The following is a 20340-nucleotide window of genomic DNA, read 5'->3' on the forward strand; positions in this document are numbered from 1 at the left end:
ATTCAAACATGCAATCGTTTAGCCCAAAGATGAGTTCTAAACATCCCACACAGTAAAAAACAAATGATCCAGCAAGTTCAACCGACTCCTTATCAGGGAACCTAGGGAATGCAGATTGTTCCAGAAATTTTAGAGAAACTAGGTATCTGTCATACCATGAGCTATTTTCACATAATTTGCAATAGTTTAAAAAGAACTAAAACCATTGTCTTTGAAGAGTACTACAGCGTGTTATCTTAGGAACAACTGGTAAGCCTAGCCAGTTCTTATTTAGCATTGCAAAATACATACATACTTTGAGTAAATACTGCAGACGTTTTAAAATTTTGTCATTAAAAAAATGTTGCAGTCAGCAGAACATAACAAAAATTACATTTCCTTATCAAAAAATAACTGGACTCAAATTTTCAGAGGCAGACACAGACTATAACCGCATGTTGGGATTTTTTTTTTCATTTTTCTTTTTTTAAACTTGTTAGAATCAAAAGTCCATTTGAAATCATTGGAGCAATTAACTTTCATAAACGCATTGGTCACTTCCTCCACAGCAGAACAGAATCAGTATTCAGACCGTAATCCTACACTAAAAAAATCAATGCAGAATGATGGTGAAGTATATTAAGTATTTTAATAGACTTAATAAAACAAATAAAACTTCCCAACCATAATAAAAAAGCCCCAAAACAAAATCAAAAAAACCCCAACAAAACTAGCACGGGCTTTATAAAACAGTAGAACATCAGTAATAAACTGTCAAGTCTTTAATTCCTCCTTTGCAAAAAGTTAGTTACCAATTATTTTAACAATATTCCTTTTTTCCCCCTCCTTTTGTTACATCCAATTTGAACATTTATTATTTAAAACAGAAGTGATGCATAGAAGGCTAAAAAGAATACAAAATTAAAATGTGAGTACTTCAAGATGTAAGAATGTAGCAAGAACACTCCACTTGAATTGCAACCTCAGGGTCTTAGGCTTTGTAAAGAAAGCTGTAATACTCACGTTATATTGGGATCCACCTGTTTGTAAGCATGGGCTGCACAAGATCCACAATAGGTGTATCCTGCATGGCTGCAAACCAAAGTGCGCAAAACATTAAGATTTAAATATTGCTTAATATCTTAAATGTGTTGATATTCAGTGTTAATCTCTCAGGATTTATTTTTTGTCCCCAGTGAACTAGAAATTGTAAGAGTGATCCAGAACTCCCGAAAGAGCAGGAAAGCACTGTTGCAGTATTGCTCACACAAGACACGTATTTGTTGAAGAACTGGCAGTGACCATTTACTGACCAGTTAAAAAACTATCAATGACCATTGAACATTCAGGAAACCCCCAGATCAAAGGACCTTCCCTTATCTGTATGGATGTATGCAGACTGCACAACTACCTGTTATCCGAAGCTCATGATAATGCTAACAGCGCAGCCAGTGAACAAGGGAGTGGCAAACTTGCAAACTATTGGAGAAATCTCTTCTAACCACACTCCAGTAACTGGATATAATGACAATAGAGGGGTCTTGGCAAAGAGAGATATGTCACAGTAGATAAAGAGAGAATAAAAATGCTCTGTCATTGAAGAATGACTTGGGAACAGAATGAACAAACCACTGCAGGGAATAAGACACATGCTTAACCCTTTCCCATCAGTCAGACATGGTCCTTTCTCAACCTCTTTTCCTGTGTGTGCTCCAAAACAATTTATAGTTGTTTTGACTAGTTGTTTCAAATATTGCCTTCAAACCTGAAGAACTATTTTCTTCAAGCCCATTAAAATGAGTGAAAATTCACATTACACTGCTAAAAGCATTAACTTCATAGAACATTCATTCCTAGAGTCCCAAGTCAAGTGGCAGAAAATGGCTCCTGGTCACTCAGCAGTATGCCCACACCACAGCTTTGCACAACGACACTGAGAATGATGCATGCTGCAAGCCCTGAGATATACAGGATGTTTGAAGATACAAGTTCCCATTGACAGCACTGAAGGATTTTATATGTATTTATACGTATGTATCTTCAGATACATCTATATTCATCCACAAACTGATAACCTAGAGCAAGTTACCTTCAAAATGAACCCAATATTTTACTTCATCTCTTATCTCACTCATTCTAAAGAGCTCAGGAAAGTATTAACATACATGCTAAGGGGAGAAACCAAGAACTCACAAATGGGCAGGACATGTTCCTAGACACTGTCAAAAGAGCCTGCTGAAATGCTCCCTCTCCTACAGGCTTCTTCCATCTTCTACAAAAATATTAAGCACATCCCATTTCACAGGTGGTAAAAAAAGGGCACAGTTAATGAAAAAATGTGGTGAGATCACAGCAAGACTCCAGCAATTCTGGAAAAAGAAGCAAACTACATAATCTGCAGCTGAAAGGTCTCTTTCCTGGCATTCATGCAATAAAGACTAAGGCAGATATGGGACAATTTCTTCTGCACACTCCATACTATTATGCAGTACTTCAAACATTATGACAATGCTATGTTAGCACAGGAAAAACATCATATTTAAGGAGTTTTTCCCAGTGTTTCCTTCCAACTCATTATTACTTGGAATGACCAACATACTTTTGTCATTACATGTCTCCGCTATCTCTAAGAAATTGAGTTCTCCTTAAACAGTTCAGATGATCCCTATTTTACCTGTGGACAAATAGCTCAAACAAAACCAAATTAAAATAACAAAAGTCAACCATTTTGGATAGTTGAATAGTGTTTAATTGCTTTTTGTTTTTAAGCTCTGCTATATTTTATTTAGGGGCTGTGAGGGATGTACCTGCTTTGCTTATTTTGTTTTGGGGTTGTTTTTTTTCTGCTTTTGGAGGGGTTTTGTTTTTCTCATTAATACAACTCTGACCCATCTTATTGGATCACAAACAAATATTATGTGTGCGGACCATCACCAAAAGCAAGCTAATCATACACCCAAATACACACAGATTTCTGCCATTCTATGCTATATCAAAAATACAACATTTCTTTCAGGTAAATACTAGCTTTAAACAGTTTTCAAAATCACCAGGAAAAAAAAAAAAGAGCATTCAAACAAGCATTAGATATACTGAACTTCTGTTTCAAACTTACGGTGCAATAATGGCTCTTGCAGGTCTTTTTGTGGACTGTACTTGAGAAAGCCAACCTTCTAGCTGTGCATTCAGCTGGGGTCCTGTGAAGAGACATGGAAATACTGAAGCCATAAAAGAACTTAATACATCTCAAAAATTCACAAATAAAGCTTGAAAGTCCAGCAGATTTAAAAGTCATCTTAAACATTCAAAGCTGGGTTTAAATCTAAAAACAAACCAACAGAAAAACACACTACTCCAAAATACCCAATGCAACAACAAAAGAAACCCCAACCCTGTAAAGTTGAAGGTTATAGTAGGAAAGTTTCAACCTCCTGGTCTGGGAAGTTCATTTACTGCACATCCAAACACACACTTCTTGTTTCCTGCTCTTTGGGGACTAATGAATACATCACTTCCGTTTGAAAGAATGGCTGCTGATTTCAAGAGTTGCTAACAGATGACTGTTTCCTCTCATAACCAAATTTGCAGAACTCAGAAGTAAAAGTTATGATCCTTATCAAGAGAGCAGTCCTACGGTGACGTTATGGTGTTTGTATCTCCAATCGTGTGTTCTGTTTACATTTGATATTATGTTCTGTGCTTTCAGAACTGACTCTGAAAGTGAAGGTTTGTTTTGCCTTGTTATCAGCCAGTTCACCTCCCCCCATGGTCTGCTGTCTAGAAAAGGCTAGTGCTGGCTGGCTTGCTTTTGCTTGCTTGCTTTGCTTGCTTCTGCTTTTGCCTTTGCTTCCTAGTTAGTTTAGCTAAGCAGTCCAATTCTTTCCCTGGACTGTTTCTTTTCCTTTCCTCTTCCTGAATACCACCCAACCTGCTCCGGACTGGGACCTGGGAAACACCGAGGGGCACCGAGATCCTGCATTTTGTGATCTGCAGCAGCCATCCCCAGTGCCGGAGAGCAATCCCCAGCGTCCAGAGCCGGGCGACCACTCCCAGGAAAGACTTTCTGGATTTGTTCATCTCTTCAGAGTGGTGAAAGAGTTTTGTTGTCATCTGGTGTTGTTAATTTTTTTGGTGCTGGGGAGTGCTTTGTTCGTTGAATTAACAGGTTCTTTTCCACTTCTCTCAGAGAAAATTTTTTCCCGAACCAGGTGGGTGGGGAGGGGCCGTGGGGGTTTGTTTTCTGGGGGCTCCTTCCAGAGGGTTTTCCCCAAATTTGCCCTAAACTAGGACAAGAGCCCAATATGAGAAGATGACATAACACAAAGGCCAGACGCTTGCATGATAGCCAATGACTATGGTAATAAATAATTTATTAAGCAAGTATAAGAGCATAATACAAAACACTGTAACGGGGAAAATGTGTAAATGCACAGGAAAAAGCTAAAAGTGAGAAGACATTCTGCTTATCCTAACACCTTAACTTCTGGTCAATCAACATATACTACAAGTACACGATCACTTAGTCTACATTAACCTTGATAACTGGCCAATCCAGAATTTAAATTTTTCTAAACTAAGTTCTGTACCTCAACAAGTAGCAAATATTTTTAATTCAATCATCCAACAGATGATAAAAAAAGCTTTCTAGAAAAACAACATTAAAAAACCCAAAACCAAACAAACCACATTTGATTATTTCCCATCACAAGAAAACTTTCTGACGTTAAGCTATCCTTCAGGAAGCAAGTCTGGCAAATACAGTACAACATTCTTTCTCATTAACAAACACTAAACAAGCTTTCAAGAAAAACTCATTCAGCTGCTATTTTAGTTACAAATAACAGCATTAACAAAGAAAATAGATGCACTTTTTTCAGCTGATACTATGCTTTGGATAGAACCCTATGCCAGCAGAGTTTATCTGTAAAGTATGGTGCAGCAAGCTGCTTTTCCTCTTCCATGCACATTGCAGATCTTTGTATCTTTCCCATGCAGGTGTTGAACTACCAACTGGCAGCATCAATCAAAACCAAATTAACTACCTGAAGCCATTTCACAGACACATTCCAAACAGCCCTGACAAGGGCTGACAGCTCTCCAAAAGGCTGACAAAAAGCACAGAGAACGAGAGAAAAGATGTCAACTTTTGCAGAATCCAATCAGTCTCTGACCAGGGAGAGTCAAAAAGCTTTCCCTAGAAAATGCAGGTGTGAAGGGTAGAGATGTTGAAGCCACTAGTTTTTATACAAAACTTAAATCCATGTCTCATTGAAAAAAGACAAGATCTGTAGTTCTGAAGAGCCCTACCTTCTTACATGAAGTAAGTGAACAAGTGCAGCATCATTTTCCTAAGCCTTCTATTACACCTTGAAAGCCTTAGTTACTGTCTACAACTCTAACAAGGTGAAAGAGTGACAGAGCAGTTGCTGTCACTCATGTAATACAGTGACTTTGTGAAATTATGAAAATGTTATAAAAATTCCATCACATACCAATTTTGTTCTGCTGCTTCTGTTGCTTGGGGAAATTAGAAATAGCTGATGTGCTATAGAGATAAGCATGATGACATCTAAGAAAATGGAGGCTATTGGAAAAGCTAAGTAAAAATACATAGGTCTCTATTTTCACCCCCCTCCTAAGATAATAGGAGACTAACAAAACAGTACTCTTACCGTATTACCACTTTTATTTGTTATATACTTCAGTGAAGAAACACATCACCTAAAAAATGTTGTTACTTCCTAATTCTCCCAAAATATGTAGAAAGATAAAATAATGTCTGAATAAATACTTTCTGAAGCACATTAGGAGGACACTTTTTTTTCCCCAACACTGACTACCCAGACTTAAACATTACCCTGCCCCACCTGACCCATTCTCCTCAAAGAGGCTCCATAGGCAACACAACTGCAAAAGTGACAGAATTTGTTAAGCCAAGGGGAACTCTTTCCCTGCAAGAGACTGTGCATAGCCCTCCTCCATCCCTTCTTTAGCAAGGATTTTCCACTAGGGATGTAGTTAAGGTGATTTGCCCTTGGTTGAGATAAATCAGGGAACCTGCTGAACAGTTTAAAAACAAAGGTCAGAACATATGGTAATATTCTAAAATTCCATGATTGGTCAAATCTGACTAAAATTTCCGATCTTAAAGTGTAGTAGTGGAGTAAGACACCCAGGTTTCTTAGTTTGCTATTACAGACACACACTCTAACAAAGTAACATTTTCTTCCTAGAGGCAGTAAAATAACAGATCTGTATGACCTAAGGGATGCAACTTCTCAGTGTTTACTTAAGGACCAAGTAACACATCTGCTTTCAGATTTTCTTCCTTTTAATGACAAGTATAAGTTGCCTATTTAAATAATTAATTTTGATCTGATGTAAACTTTAATTTCAGCTTATACTTAGCTGCACTACTTTAATAAAATACGCAATCAAATTTCTCCCTCCAGAGGACTAACAGAGAGAGAATGGAGAGTACAACATATCCATGGCTTTTTAGCTAAGGCAAAAAAAAACCAAAAAAACAAAAAAAACCAAACAGCACCTACATGAATTCACAGAAGTATAGCCTACCTGCAGCTTCCTATGCTTACAAATATTTTAAGGGGGATACTCTAGAACTGTAATTTTCTTGTTACCAAATTAGCACCAACTCTTTCTCTAACTGTTCAGAGAAGTTTTTCTCCCAACTTCGTAAACATGAGGATGCTTAAGGCTAGAGTCAAAATACTTGAGTTGGTTATACAAAATATAAATAAGCCTACACTATCACAGTAGCTGTGCTCTGCCATATGGTATTGTATTACAGAACATCAGTAACTTCTTCATAAAGAAGTAAGTTTTATTCATATTTAAATGAAGCTTAACTGGAAAAGCAGTCATCAAGACAATCAGTGAAAATGCATCACCTCAGCTGACCAGCATGGACAGTGAACAGCACTGGCACCCATGTATCCTTTTGCTCTTGTGGTGGGAAACAAAAGAGGTCCCAGCTGCTTGAGCCTCATCTTGAGAAAGCTGGCAGGATGAGAGCAACAGGGATTTTAAGGCTAACCCAGACAGAAGGGCAGAAAACCTTATGGATGCAATTTCTGGATGCAACAATCAGCATACTTTAGCAGTAAGATACTGTAAGATCAGACCTTTCATTGATCAGAAGAAGGTTAAGCAGCAAAATATGAGCTTCACTGATGTAACATTAGGATCTGCATTTCAATCCTATGAAGTCAGGTATAAACACAGGTGTGTAACTAAAGATTTCTGACATTATCTATAGATATTTCACATCCTGTTTTGTTTTGAGAACCAGTAGAAGTTATGCCAAGGTTTAAAATAATTGTAAGCACAGACCAAGTCTCCACTAGGCAAATTTATGGAAACACCTACAGGCAGCATTTATTCAATTATCTTGCCCAAAAGGACAGCTTATTTTAACAATAAACATTATCCCATCACAAAGCTCTAGAGTAAGTAAGAAAGAATCCTTCCACATTACTTGCATGCCATTGTCACCCAGGGAGTAATAACACAAAGACGTAACTCAGACAAGATCAACACCCCAATTTACAGCTGTCATGGTCCAGACTTTATAGGTTAAACCAAACCAGCACATTCTTTCCAGAGGCAACTTCACCTTGTCGGTGATGCTGAAGTGCTTATATGCCAAGTGTCAACACAATGTAATGGCATTTTGCTCCTTTTCCTGCAGCCAACATTACACATACAAAACATACTTCTTCAGACTGGTAGGGAAGACTCAGTGTTTGCTCTGAAACCCCAGTCTCAGTGAATACTTTTTTTTACTGGAAAAGCATAAACCTCAATCAGAATTTAGAGCAGCACCAGGGAAAATTGCTCAGGTCCCCCTTGGCTGCATGTGTACAGCACTCACAGCAAGGCAAGTAATGCTGGTGCACAATGACAGTAACACTGCAGTCCCCAGCCTTGACAGCTTTTACTTTGTCCAAGAATGTCTCCTACCTATAGCAGCCACCCTTGAGTCTTCCACTTTTTTTTTTAACTACCTTTTCCCATTGAAGAGAAAAGTCTACACTTTAAAAATGCTTCTAATAAATATTACAATATGTGTGGTAAGAAGTGAGTAAGTCTTTACTCCTGCAGAGTGTTAGAAAAATCAAAGTAATAGTGAAACCCTGGGGGCTGGCATACAACTAATTTAGTAACTGGAATTAAGGAAACACCTTTCTTCACAATTCTGAAGATGAATCTGAAGCACTAACTAAATTGTTAGGCAAACTGAAATCTGAAATATGACAGCGGGCCAACAGTTAAAATTGCATAAAGTGTAAAGATTTTTCAAAAAACACAGACCGCACTTGAGAAAAAAAAAAAAAAAAACAAACCTGCTTCTCAATGCAACAAAAGCCAAATCCTTGAATAAAGAACAAATTTTAGCTATGCAAAGACTAGGATTTGTCAGGAATAGAAGGTGATTTCCAACGATTCATGTTAATGGGCACATTCTCCACTGCTAGCAAATGCTCTCCTCCAATATTAATAAAATGGCAAAATCAGACTATAGGCAACCCAGAAATTTACCAATGTAAATAAGAACCTGGGGGATAATTAAGACACAAATAGAGATTACACCAATGCCACCTTAATCCCTATTTATACACATTGTAAGATGGAACTCAAATGCAAGTACTGCTTGAACGGGGGAAAAAAACCTGAAGCCAGAACAGAAACAGATATCAAAATCTGCTTTGGTGGCAGTTCCTATTTGCATGCCCCAGTTCTCAACTAATTATTGATTTTCCTTTACTGAAAGTTGGCAGGAATTAAAAAAAAAAACAACCCAAAAACTATAACACCCTTCAACCAACACATACCTACATAGCTTCATAGAAAACCTCAGTACCTAGGTCATTCAGAGATTCAAACAAATGACATTCTGTTCCATATCTCTGAGAATGATTTAACTCTATCACACACTACATGTAAATGAAATTTGTGACAGTGTTCACTAAGTGATACTTGCAGGCCTATTTTAATGATACCAGAACTACACCAAATATAAAATTTTTTTTCAATTCCAACTGTACAGTGAAAGTTGATTCTATATTCTTTTATTGAAGTATTTTAATTTTGACAGTATTTAAGTGATTCAGCTAGAAATAATAGCCTAGAAAGTGTATTTCAAATTATCCCAGTATGCTTTTTCAGTATACAATGCTAAATAATACAGTCTGCATATTAATGCTGTGTTGCATGTTTAATTCATAAGAGAGTCAGTAATGACACATCCAGATTCCCCCTAAAAAAAGATAAACGACCAAAGGGAGAGAGATATTACATTTGCTATTTAACATTGCAAAGCAACTACTTGATGAATTTGTAAGACACTAATTAGCTGTTCACAGATTGCAAGGTAAGAACTTAAGTTAGCAGCAGTATTTGTAATGCTTCAGCTAATGTCACAACATTAAGATTTCATGATCAGTACATTAATTATCCTGCTACTGCATGAAACTCCTTTCACTACAAGACATCATAGAATTATTCAATCTGGAAAAGACCTTTAAAATCAGAGTCCAACCATAAGCCTAACACTGTCAAGTCCACCACTAAACCACATCTTATTTCAGTGACCCCCACATGCTTTTTCTATGTTTTCCTGGATCCATTTGTTTATGACCATCTACCAACAACACGATGATTCACTACTTCTACATCACATTTATGAACGAACTGTGATGAGTTATTCCAATTCTGGGGAGTATGACAGGGTTCTTGGCATGCCACAGTAAACCACTTTTATAGACTCTTCTATGGCATAGTGAACATCTTTCTCAACCCCTAGTCTGAACCACACAGAGTCACATGTGATTCTCTTCTGACCACTTCAGCTGCAGCAGAGACCCATATTCAACACACTACAGAGCTGAGATTCTGCCCTAAATTAAGGTGGGATGCAGCCACTCAGGGTCAATGAACCCAGCAGCAGCATCTGCCCCAGAAACTGCGGGCAGCAGGCCTGGGGAATGGATTACATGTATACAGCAACATCATGGCAAAGCAGAAACAGCTGTAACTGATGCACACACTTTCTCTAATGCTGATGAGAAGTTCCAGCTCATGCCAACAGGCATACAAACGCTGGGATTACAGCATTATTCATTAAAATGAACAGTCATTCTCACATCACTCCTCAGGGCCCCCAAGCCCCAGAAGGTACAAATGAGAACAATTCTACTATCTCAGAATCACACTGCTATTGCACCTTGAAGCTGCCTACCTCACAGAGCTACTAAAAGAGTAAGTGGGTTTTGACATCAGAAAAAATCAGTATTTGGTACAAAGGCAGTGAAAAAGCATTAATGCTGATTTTACTGGGGATTACAAAGGAATAGAAGGGGCTGCAAATGTGCGAGAATAGTGGCCAACTTAGGGAAATGCAACTTCTAAACTGATTATTCATGGCACACAATTGCCTTTTCATTTATTTTCTGATCTGCTGAAGTTCTTCAAAGCATTTTACTTTCCTGCTGAACTACACACCATCATGCAGACTTCTGCCCAAAAGACAAGGCTGAAACATGGCTGGCTGTACAACAGCCAGTTATTAGAGAGTTCTGGCATTTCTTGTCCAAACAAGTTAGAAGTTTAATCCTTGGAAATGGCAGCAACAAGATGTCAGTGCTTACTTCCTTTGGGGTTATTTTGCTGACAAGCTAGGGCAGCAGAAAACTCTAAACACAAGTGCACCATTAAACCTAAAGTCTCCTCAAATATTTACATGGCCATTTACTTGGCTCATCATGAAAAAGAGCATTCTAGACAATGAGCACAATGGTGTTTCAAGTCGTTGACACAGTAATTACTCTGCCAACTCACATTTGCATTAATAAGCTTATGGAAATTAAGGTTCTCATAGTTCAAACAAGTTGGCGCAAGCCAACAGCACACCTCTGGCCACTATATTTTGGTCAGGGAAAGCAGAGAAATAACCGTAACTAATACGACAACAAGTTTGTTTCGCACGGCAAGTTTCACATCATGTAGTATTGTTATTCACACACACTCTCAATTTGATTTTTACTCCTGTGACCTGGAAGAGCCTACTAAAAGCCTTTATGTTTTACTTGCATGATCATGCCACTGACTGGGGAAAAGTTGAAACAAGAACTCTTATCACACACATTAATAAGGAGCAGCACAGCATTCAGTCAGCACTTCCAGGGGCCAGACAGAGAAGGCCAGCTGTGAGCCCATAAGCCATCTTCAGTACCATAATACATCCCACTTGTCATGACATGCTACAGAGGAAAAAAAAAGACACACATAGCTGATGTTTATTCCCATTTCAGGAGCATATGGATTGATTTCCTGCAGCAGTAACTGCCCAGCACTTATTGAATCTACTCATATCAAAGAATAAACACCCCTATCCTGCATACAGTCCGTGCTTAGGATAGCATGACATTTCCATTGCATTTAATCTGCTCTTTTGTATCTAGGAATGTGTCTACCTGCATTCAAAGACATTGAAAATTATGCCTTTTTTGTTTCAAGTTGTACTTAATCTTCCTCTTCCACCTGCTGGTTAAAAATCAATTTCTCAAGACATCTGGATACTAGGTAGTTGAATTAACACAGCAGGACTGGGACTTGCTTCCAAAAATAAATGTGAGTGTACTACTTTTCACCACAAAAGAGTGATGATTTTTTTTTTTTAAACAATCTACATGACACTAGTGCTGTGTGATATTTTTATTTACACTGTATGCTTTTATCTAAAATTTGCAGATGTTTTCAGTGGCCAGCATACACCAAGCTAGTAGTCCACAAAAGCAATGGCAGGTCATATACCATTAACTTTTTTTAAAAGCAGACATGCAGATCAAGCTCTGCAAGTAAAGAACAAGGTTGTTTAGACCAGTGACCTACTATCAGCAATAGGCACAGCACAGCTTCCGTTTGGAAGCTTGGCTAAGTAGGAGGAGGAACAATTGACCAGACTTCACTGTTCTGTTTGCTGCCAATCAAATGCTCCAGAGGTATATACCTCAAGTTCATTAAGATGTTGCATTGACTGATGTGGAATGAACATGAATGTGGAATTCTAGAGGAATTAACTTTCCTCTAGAACTCTTGGTGTGGGGAAAGATGACAACCATTTTTTAATTAAAAAAGTTGAAATTGTCATACTGAACTCATCTGCTGAAACTTCTTGAAGACCTTAATTTTTAGATTTTTTTTTTTTGTTACAACAGCACACAATGAAGAACACATAGGAAGTCAAGTGCTATAACATCATGGTGAAGTTCATCTTCCACTTCTTGCCCCCTTCTCAGCTTCACTGAGTAGGAAGCAGTGAGCTTTCTCCCTGTGACCTAACTCTCCCTCTAATACAAAGTTGTTTTCTTAGATGAAATATTCTAACATGTGAACACATCTGGATGTGCATCATTCCCCAGCCGGTCCAACCTGCTCTACAGCATTCATTAGCATCATACAAGTAGGTGGTGTATTCATACTAGAATGGAGTGCACATTTATATTTTCCAACACAGAATCTAAGCAGTGCACATCCTATGGCTGGAGAAAATGATGAAGCCATGTTCTATTTTTAGCTGAGGCAATTGCTGCCCCATGGAAATGAGCAGCCTCTAAAGACAAGAAGTGGCATTTCTTTCAAACCCTCTTACACACGTTGCATTGACCATTCATGAAGAGTAGTAGCTCCCTCTTGGTTATGCCCTCACTTCTACTCCTAAAGTGAAGGAGACAGCTAACCCAGTTTAAGAATATCCTGTGACCAAAAGAAAAAAGAAAATGGACTGCATTCTGGATCCATCCTTTGTCTTCCCCCCACCTCAGCTGGCTTTGGTCCTTCTTTCCCAGAGCTGACTTCTACAGCCAGATTTTAGAGAATTGTTTTTTTAAAAACAGCAATGGGTGCTTCACTTATGCAGTAAACCCCCTCCAAAGTTCAGGATGTCATGCATCATCCTGGATGGTGTGTTGATGCTTTAGCCCTAGGCACCAGGCACCTCAGGATACTCTACCACTTAAAATCCATATCCTCACTCAACCCCTTTAAAAATTATTTCAGATGTAAAGATTTTGAATGTCTCTATTAAAAAAAAAAAATCACATTTCTCATTAGCCTTTCAGAGTGTCATCTTAACTACAGAGCAGGATGAGGGTAGCCAGGGCATCAACTAACCCTGTGTGGTCAAACTCAGCTCTGTAGAAAGAGAGCATTTTGGATTAAATGGGAAACTTAAATGCTAACCAGTTTATATATAACACAGCAAATCGCTTCTGGGCTGAGATAGTAGCGCGAAGAATGGAGGAGGTAGGAGGACTTGAAAAGACAATCCCCAGAGAACCATGGGCACACACTGAAGAACTATCACAATTCAAACTAATCCCTGCCTCAGCTCCAGCCTTGAAGCTGTGCAGGCTGAAAACACATGGTAAAATCTACTTTCTTCAAGTAGTACAATTTAGGAGACCACGTTACAAGTTTGAGGTAGCAGCTGACATGCGAGTCTGGCCTGAAATACAGGAAGACTTTAAGTTAAATCCACAATTACACATAGCCTCTTGGTCCCCATTTGCTTTCTCTCAAGTTTTGATGGATTTTCCTAAATGGCACAAAAAACGAGCTTTCAAGCAATAAATAATAGGTAGTCCTTGTCTTGCTGAACAGGTGCAATTCCTGCTCTCATATACCCAGTGCAAACAGCAGAAGAGAGTTCTATAGCAAGACACATAATACTCCTTGCTCATTTAAGGAAAAAACATTTCCAAAACCCCCAGATTATGCAACATCAACCAATTACCCCCACCATACACACTGTAACAATTTAACTTGTCACAAGCACAGCTGTAATAATTCATTATTACAACATGATTCAGTTTAGTTAATTTTTTTTTTTTCATGCAGTGTGTCTGGGCAACCATCCCACATTTCCTCAATAAGCAACTGCCAGAGGGCTGCCCAAAAGCAATGGGAGTAACATGCTTTTGAATGTCCTACTACAAACAACTTAGTACTGGTCAAACTAGTCACACACACTTACCAGAGAGTAGTCTAACTAAATTATGTACTGAATTTTCACAGAAAAAGAAACCAGTCAAACACAGTATCCATGCCTCTTAAATTATTTTTTAAAAATTAAAACTCTTATTTCCAAGTATCTAGTAATAACTTGATATGAAGTCCATACCAAACAAACTACAAAATTTGTGTGTAAGGTCATGTAGCCATTCCATATCACAGATCAGTTTTCTGCCTTACTCATAAATGAAAATATATATTGCAAGACCAAGGTGATTACCACAAAGCTCTGATATGTCGATGTCTTTGCACATAGTTAGATCTGTACCTTTGACATGATTTTGTACATTTTCTGTAAATGGAGTACTACCTACCTTCCTAGATCATTGGAAATAAATGTAGTTGCAAGCTGTACAAAGATTTGAGGCCAATTTTGTAACAGACAGAAGAATTATGTTTAGAATATTAAGCTCAGAAGGAAAACAATCATCGTCTATTGTTGTCTCAAAATGCCTACCCAATCATTTGAAGCCCAGCTACTTATCACACAATCCACCTCTTCCTGTGTTACCCTCTTCCCTTTCATTTTTTGCCTCATACCTCGTTCATCAATTTATGGAAGAGAGGGGAAACCACATCTATTTTAGCCAAGAGAAGCGTATGACTTTTCACATTCAATTCTTCTTAGGTGTTAATTTAGGATCCTGAATGCAACACTTCATTGTTTGATTCGGTTTATTTTCAATTGTACCCCCTATCCTTCTGAACTGCTCATTACCGACAGCCTCTTGTTCATCTAAGCTCATTCACCTGCAGTTTTGTAATCATCTTTACTCCCAGGGCCAGTAAAAGAACATCCCTTACAAATCTTATTAACAGCTCTGAAAAGACAAATGTGCATCCTTTTCATAAAAGCGGTTCTGCCCCAAAACCGAACAAAATTCATCTCCAAACATATGTGCTATCAAGCCTTTTTTTCCGCGTGGGCGAGGGGAGCGGTAGCTCGCCCTTCAATGCACGTTTTTCTTCTATTCTTCTTCCAAGTACCACATGTTTAAATGGACGGAGCCACTCTCCGCTATTGCTTAGTAACTTTTCACTCCTAAAGAAAGCGTTAGAGAAGGAAAAATAGAAGGTTTGCTCGGACTACAAGAAGAGAAATAAATCTCCCTATTTTCACACCTCGACAAGAAGTAAAATAAACCTCCTTATTTTCACTAATGTAAACTATTTGAGAGGTACAAATGGGTATCATTTGTACCTCGGTACAAATGATACCCATGACTTCTAACCTCAGGCGGGCGGTATTTTCTCACGGAATTAACATATCAAAACAAATAAACCCCAGGAGCAGTTGAAAATAGGGAAATCCATCCGTGTGCTCCGACCGAGAGCAGCACTCGGCACAGCGCCGGGCCGGCTCAGCCCCGCTGCCGTGACACGGGCAGGGCAGGCACACGAGGCGCAGCCGGGGGCGCGATCCATCCCCAGCGACGGCCAAACGCCGGGTTCCGCCGAGAGGCGCCGCCGCAGGTCGCCGGGCGGGAGGAGAGGGACGGCGGCGGCCGGCAGGTGCGTTCGGGGCGCCCCCGCCCCAGCTCCGCCCGCTGCCCGCCGGCGGCCGGGCCCGGCAGCCCCCAGCCCCCCGCCCGCCATGTGCCGGCGGAGGCGGAGCCGGCGGCCCTTCCCCGCGCCCGGTACCGGCCCCGGCGGCCCCAAAGTGCTGATTCAGCCCCCGCCGCCCGCTCCCCTCTCCCGGCGGCGGTACCTGAGGCCGTGTACCAGCTGCCGGCGTGGCTGGCCTCCCGGCAGAGCACCCGGTTGGACATCTTGGAGCCGGAGCCGCCTATGGTGTTCGGGGGGGGCGCTGGGGGACGGGCCCGCCCGCGGCGACGGCGGCGGCAGCAGCAGCGGCGGCGGCGCTGCTCCCGCTGCTCCCCCTCCTCCCCCGGCACAGCCCGGGCCCCGCAGGCGGAGGCGGCGCTGCCGAGGCGGCGCGGGCCGGGGGCGCGGGGCCGGGCGGGGTCGCGGAGGGGGGACGCGAGGACAGAGCCCGAGGCCGCCGCCGCCAACTCCGCGCCGGCGGGTGGGGGGGCACGGAGAGAAGGAGGCCGCGGCCGCAGCTGGGTTTGACCCCGCTCGGCTCCCGTGGACTAAGGACCGCGCGGGCGCCGCGCCCCCATTGGGCACCAAAGCAAAAGCATCATCCTGATTGGCCACTCGCCGCTACCGTTCCCGCCCACTGGTTTGACAAGTGTAGCACCGCCCCGCGGAGGAGGGGGTAGGGGCGGGGGCTATGTGGGTGGGCCCGTTGCTGATTGGTCGGCGCGTTGCCATGGTGATGGGTGGTGTGCGCGCTGATTGGCCGGGCCGTGTCTCCGTGGTGGCGGGGCAGATTCCGGGCGCGGGTCAGGTGAGGGGAGCGGGGCGGGGGAGCCGGCAGACCCCCGGGGGAGCGGCGGGAGCAGCGCCCCGTCCGCCCGGCACGGTCGCGGGGAGCACTCGGCGTGCTGAGGGCTCGTGGGACGGGCCCCATTTCCCAGAGGCATCTTTGGGAACATGGATTTTGCTGCGCTGGGCCTCCGTGTTTCCGAACTAGGATCCTTCCCTACGCCTCGCTGCCCGTGCCGTGACGCCCGTGGCAGCGTGGCAGGGAGCGAGGGCCATGGGAGTATGGCTGTGTGGAAGTCTCCGGTTCTTCTCACCTTAATACTTCCCCATTCCTTTATATTTTAAAAATTATTATCTGGTGAATGGACTGCTGCCATGGAGACATCAAGCGTGGCTCAAAATAGCTAAAGAGGCAGAACTGAAAAGGGGAGTATGGCCGGTACAAAAAGGGGAAGAGAAAGAGCAATTTGAGCCGCTGACGTGAGAGATGTAAGCAGCAGAGAGGAAACCACGACAGGAGAGATGATGAAGGGCTGCAGACATTAAGGCCTTAAAGGCAGACTGGGCCTTTGTGAGTTGGAGCACATGTGGGGCGGGTCAGAAAAAACATTCTCCTCCTCCCTCTTTGTCACAGAATTTTTAGAAAAGTCCCCCGGGCAGTTATAAATGCGTGCAAAATACGGAGGTGTGGGGGATTGTTTTGGTTTTGTTTGCTTGGTTTTGCTTTGGTTTTGATTTTTTTTTTTTTTTTACAGTAAAACGAAGTGAGGGGACAAAGGCATTATTCTCAGTATGTCTTGGAGATCAAAAAGGCTCATGCTGCAGGCATGGCAGGTCTCCTTTTTATCAGTGAGGATCCTCCTCTGCACCCATGACACTGCCTTGCCACTGCAGCTGAGGGGCAGGAAGGACTGGGGTCTCCAATTAATATTTCTGATCGGTAGCCATGAGGAAGTGGGCCCCAATTATCCCAGCAAATGTCTAATGTTTTATGAAGCCTTCACTGCTCTACGTATCCTTACAGTATTCTATTTTTATTTTACAGTGTCTTCAAAAAGGTTAATGCAGATTGTAACTGCTACCTAGACTGAAACAGGCACCCTACGTGACTGTTTTAACATAAAACCATATTAGTAGCTGTGATACCCATTTGTACCTCTCAAATAGTTTACATAAATTTCAGCAGTAAGAGTAGTTCCTGAAGTGATCCTTCAATAAACTAATCCTTCAATAAATTTAGCGAATTCATCAGAGGATAAATTTTACTGCCTGGAGAAAAATACATGTTGTGATTATATACTTTAAAAATGGGTCACATCAGAATATATTCAAGTTATTGATACACCATTGTCCCACAGTCCATCACCAACAGTTAGAAGAGGCTGCTAGGAGGAACATTTTATTATAAAACATAATTTTTAATTATCTAGTATTATTTTATATCACTTAGAGGAAAAGCTTTGATTTTCTCTAAGCATTTCCCTTTCAATTAAATTAAAATATAAGAATTTCTGAGTAGTAATCCAGATGGTTTAGTAAGTAAAAACATTTTATAGGTATTTTCTTCTGGGTGAACTACCTTTCTTCAGCAGTGCTTTTTCACTCTTCAACTTGTCTTTTAAAATTCCTTAAATATATTTCTTCTTGTTGCTATATAACAGGCTGGATTCCTTTTCTCTTTATGCTTCTTTTTTAAACTTCCTTCTCCCTTGCTTTCCTCATTACCCTTTCTTTCCTTGTGTGTAGTTTTATCTCTCCCAGACTAGGATGAAGTTTTTACTGGGTGTAACATGAACACGGCATCCATGTAGATGCAGAGGAACACTACAGTTCAGTGTTAGCAGGTCACAGAAAGCACAGGCTTTCTTTTTGCTAATTCTTAAATTGTGGTATGTGCCACAAACACTGTGCCAGCCAGGTGAGTCTCTGCCGTTCTCTGTTATCAATTAGCACTGTCAGTCCAGAGCCCATGGAAGCTGAAGAACGTCCTCCAGATTTTGCTTGTTCCTGACAAAGCTTGTCAGCCATTACACTACAAAAGCAACTTCTGTCATTTTCACTGCTAAGGGTGACCGTAGGATATTAATTTGTACCCTATCATAAGTGGTCCCAATACCACTGAGCAGTGTTTAGTGAGCTGTGGATTCCTGTTGGTAACTGTCCTCTCCTGATCATCAACTGTCTGTGTAAGGGCCGGTGATGTGCTCCCTCAGTACCACCTGAAAAAGGAAGAGGCAGAAACAGAAAAGCAGTCAGCTCTTCAAGAAGTGTTTGCAAAACACTGTCAGGCACATGGTGTGAGTCTTGGGGTGTCCTGTGCAAGGCTGGGAGTTGGACTTGATCCGTTTGGGTCCCTTTCCACAGGGTGGGATCCCACCGATGGCAGTACTGGGCCTCTTGGTGCTCAGGACACGGAGTATGGAAATGTTCTAGCCACAAACAGAGAAACTAGGCTGAGCTTTCAGTGGAATGATGTGAAGCATGGGTTAGGCTGGGAGATAATCCTACTTCATATACAATTCTTCCAAGCACTGTTTGTATGGGGAACAGTAATGGGAGCACTTAACAGTTCCGAGCTGTTATTCCAGTCATTTTTCTCTGACATGCAGGAGAGAGCTGACACAATGCATGGACAATCCCCCAAGTTTGCACACCCTTAAAGCACAGACCTCTGCTGCACATGTGTGTCTGTTGGCAGTTTGTTCCTTACCTGGAAGAAAAGCATGAAGGCACTGGCAAGTGTCCTCAGCCTGCAGGGTTTTTCTTCAGTAACACCCTGTGACCAGCTGGGATGGAAAGTTTTCAGCTGACCCAGCTTTCATGGTCTGCTGCTTTCTTGGTTTTTGCTCTCATTATCTTCTTACACGTGGTTCTTTCCTATGGTGTTTTTCACAGTGCTCTCTTCCTGTCCCCTCCCTTCTCAGGAAGCTGTTCACTGTTACTTTAGGTTTTTCTATTTACAAACTGTTGTTCTGCATCTGAGGAACCTGCTGTTCCTACCAGTCCTTCCTTCTACTGTTAAAAGCAGACACCCCCTCCTCACTCCCAGCTTCACAGTCCTTAACAAGGGAAATATCTCCACTTCCTGTGCAACATAAGAGCATCTGAGATAATATCAGTAGGTAATTATCCATCTTGTAAATACTTCTCAACCACCCAGCAGTCTTTTATCAATTTAGGCTCCTCTTGGAAAAGGAGGTCTGTTACACACAATTGCAAAGCAAACTTCGAGAGCTAAAAGCACATTTGGAATAGGAATATGTCACATTCCTAGTCAGTGTTGCACTAGCACTGATGTAAACTGCCACATAATTATTCATGGTACATTTACATTTGAAGTCCTTGCTTAAAAATATTTGAATGCAAACATTGGCAGAAACGGTGCTGACAGACTTTTCATCATGGTAAAATGCCCCTTTCTCTAACAGCTGGCATTCTGTATTTCTGTGATCTATGCTATGTAGTCACTCTTAAAATAAATCCTGACTATGAAATGGCATAGGGAACACAAGCTAAGGTTTGGCTAAGAATATTTTGTTATGTAATTAGTACAATGATAAGAATATATCAAAACCTCCACTCTATTAAGCATGGTAGGCATAGGAATTTTTCTCATGTTTCCCTTCCAACCTACGTGTTTCAACTGCTTGTATCTTTCAGAATTTTTCAGATTTTTCACTTGTTTGAAGGCAGGTCTTTTATTTCTAGAAAGTCTGATGGGGAGAGAAAAGTTTCTCTGATCAGACTGCTTTTACAATGGTGACAGCACCTCAGAAAATAAAATGGATTGCTCAAAGATACTGATTTTGGAGACAGTCCTTGATAAATCAGAGGAGCAAAAAAAACCCCACAGGATTTGGCAAGTCAAACTGTAATTTTAGGTGGTAACAGGCTTCAGAATAGAAAGATATTTGATCTTTGATCAGAATTGCTTTT

The 20340-nt window shown here is 41.2% G+C and overlaps 1 protein-coding gene across 2 annotated transcripts in view; it reads right to left on the reverse strand.

Annotated features, from left to right (window-relative positions):
• Positions 1–16160, reverse strand: part of MEMO1 (mediator of cell motility 1) — a 28301-nt gene extending 12141 nt beyond the window's left edge. Inside the window, exons 1-3 of one of the 2 annotated variants that reach the window (XM_030268426.4) lie at positions 15782–16160; positions 3095–3176; positions 1003–1071 (exon numbers count right to left, since the gene is read on the reverse strand). In XM_030268426.4, the coding sequence (XP_030124286.1) occupies positions 1003–1071; positions 3095–3176; positions 15782–15842 (212 nt within the window). In that variant the 5' untranslated portion in view covers positions 15843–16160. The remainder of the gene's footprint in view (positions 1–1002; positions 1072–3094; positions 3177–15781) is intronic. The other variant, XM_072927182.1, reaches the window with a different exon arrangement.
• Positions 16161–20340: the final 4180 nt, after the last annotated feature.

The sequence above is a fragment of the Taeniopygia guttata genome, chromosome 3 (genome assembly GCF_048771995.1).
Source record: "Taeniopygia guttata chromosome 3, bTaeGut7.mat, whole genome shotgun sequence".
NCBI lineage: Eukaryota > Metazoa > Chordata > Aves > Passeriformes > Estrildidae > Taeniopygia > Taeniopygia guttata.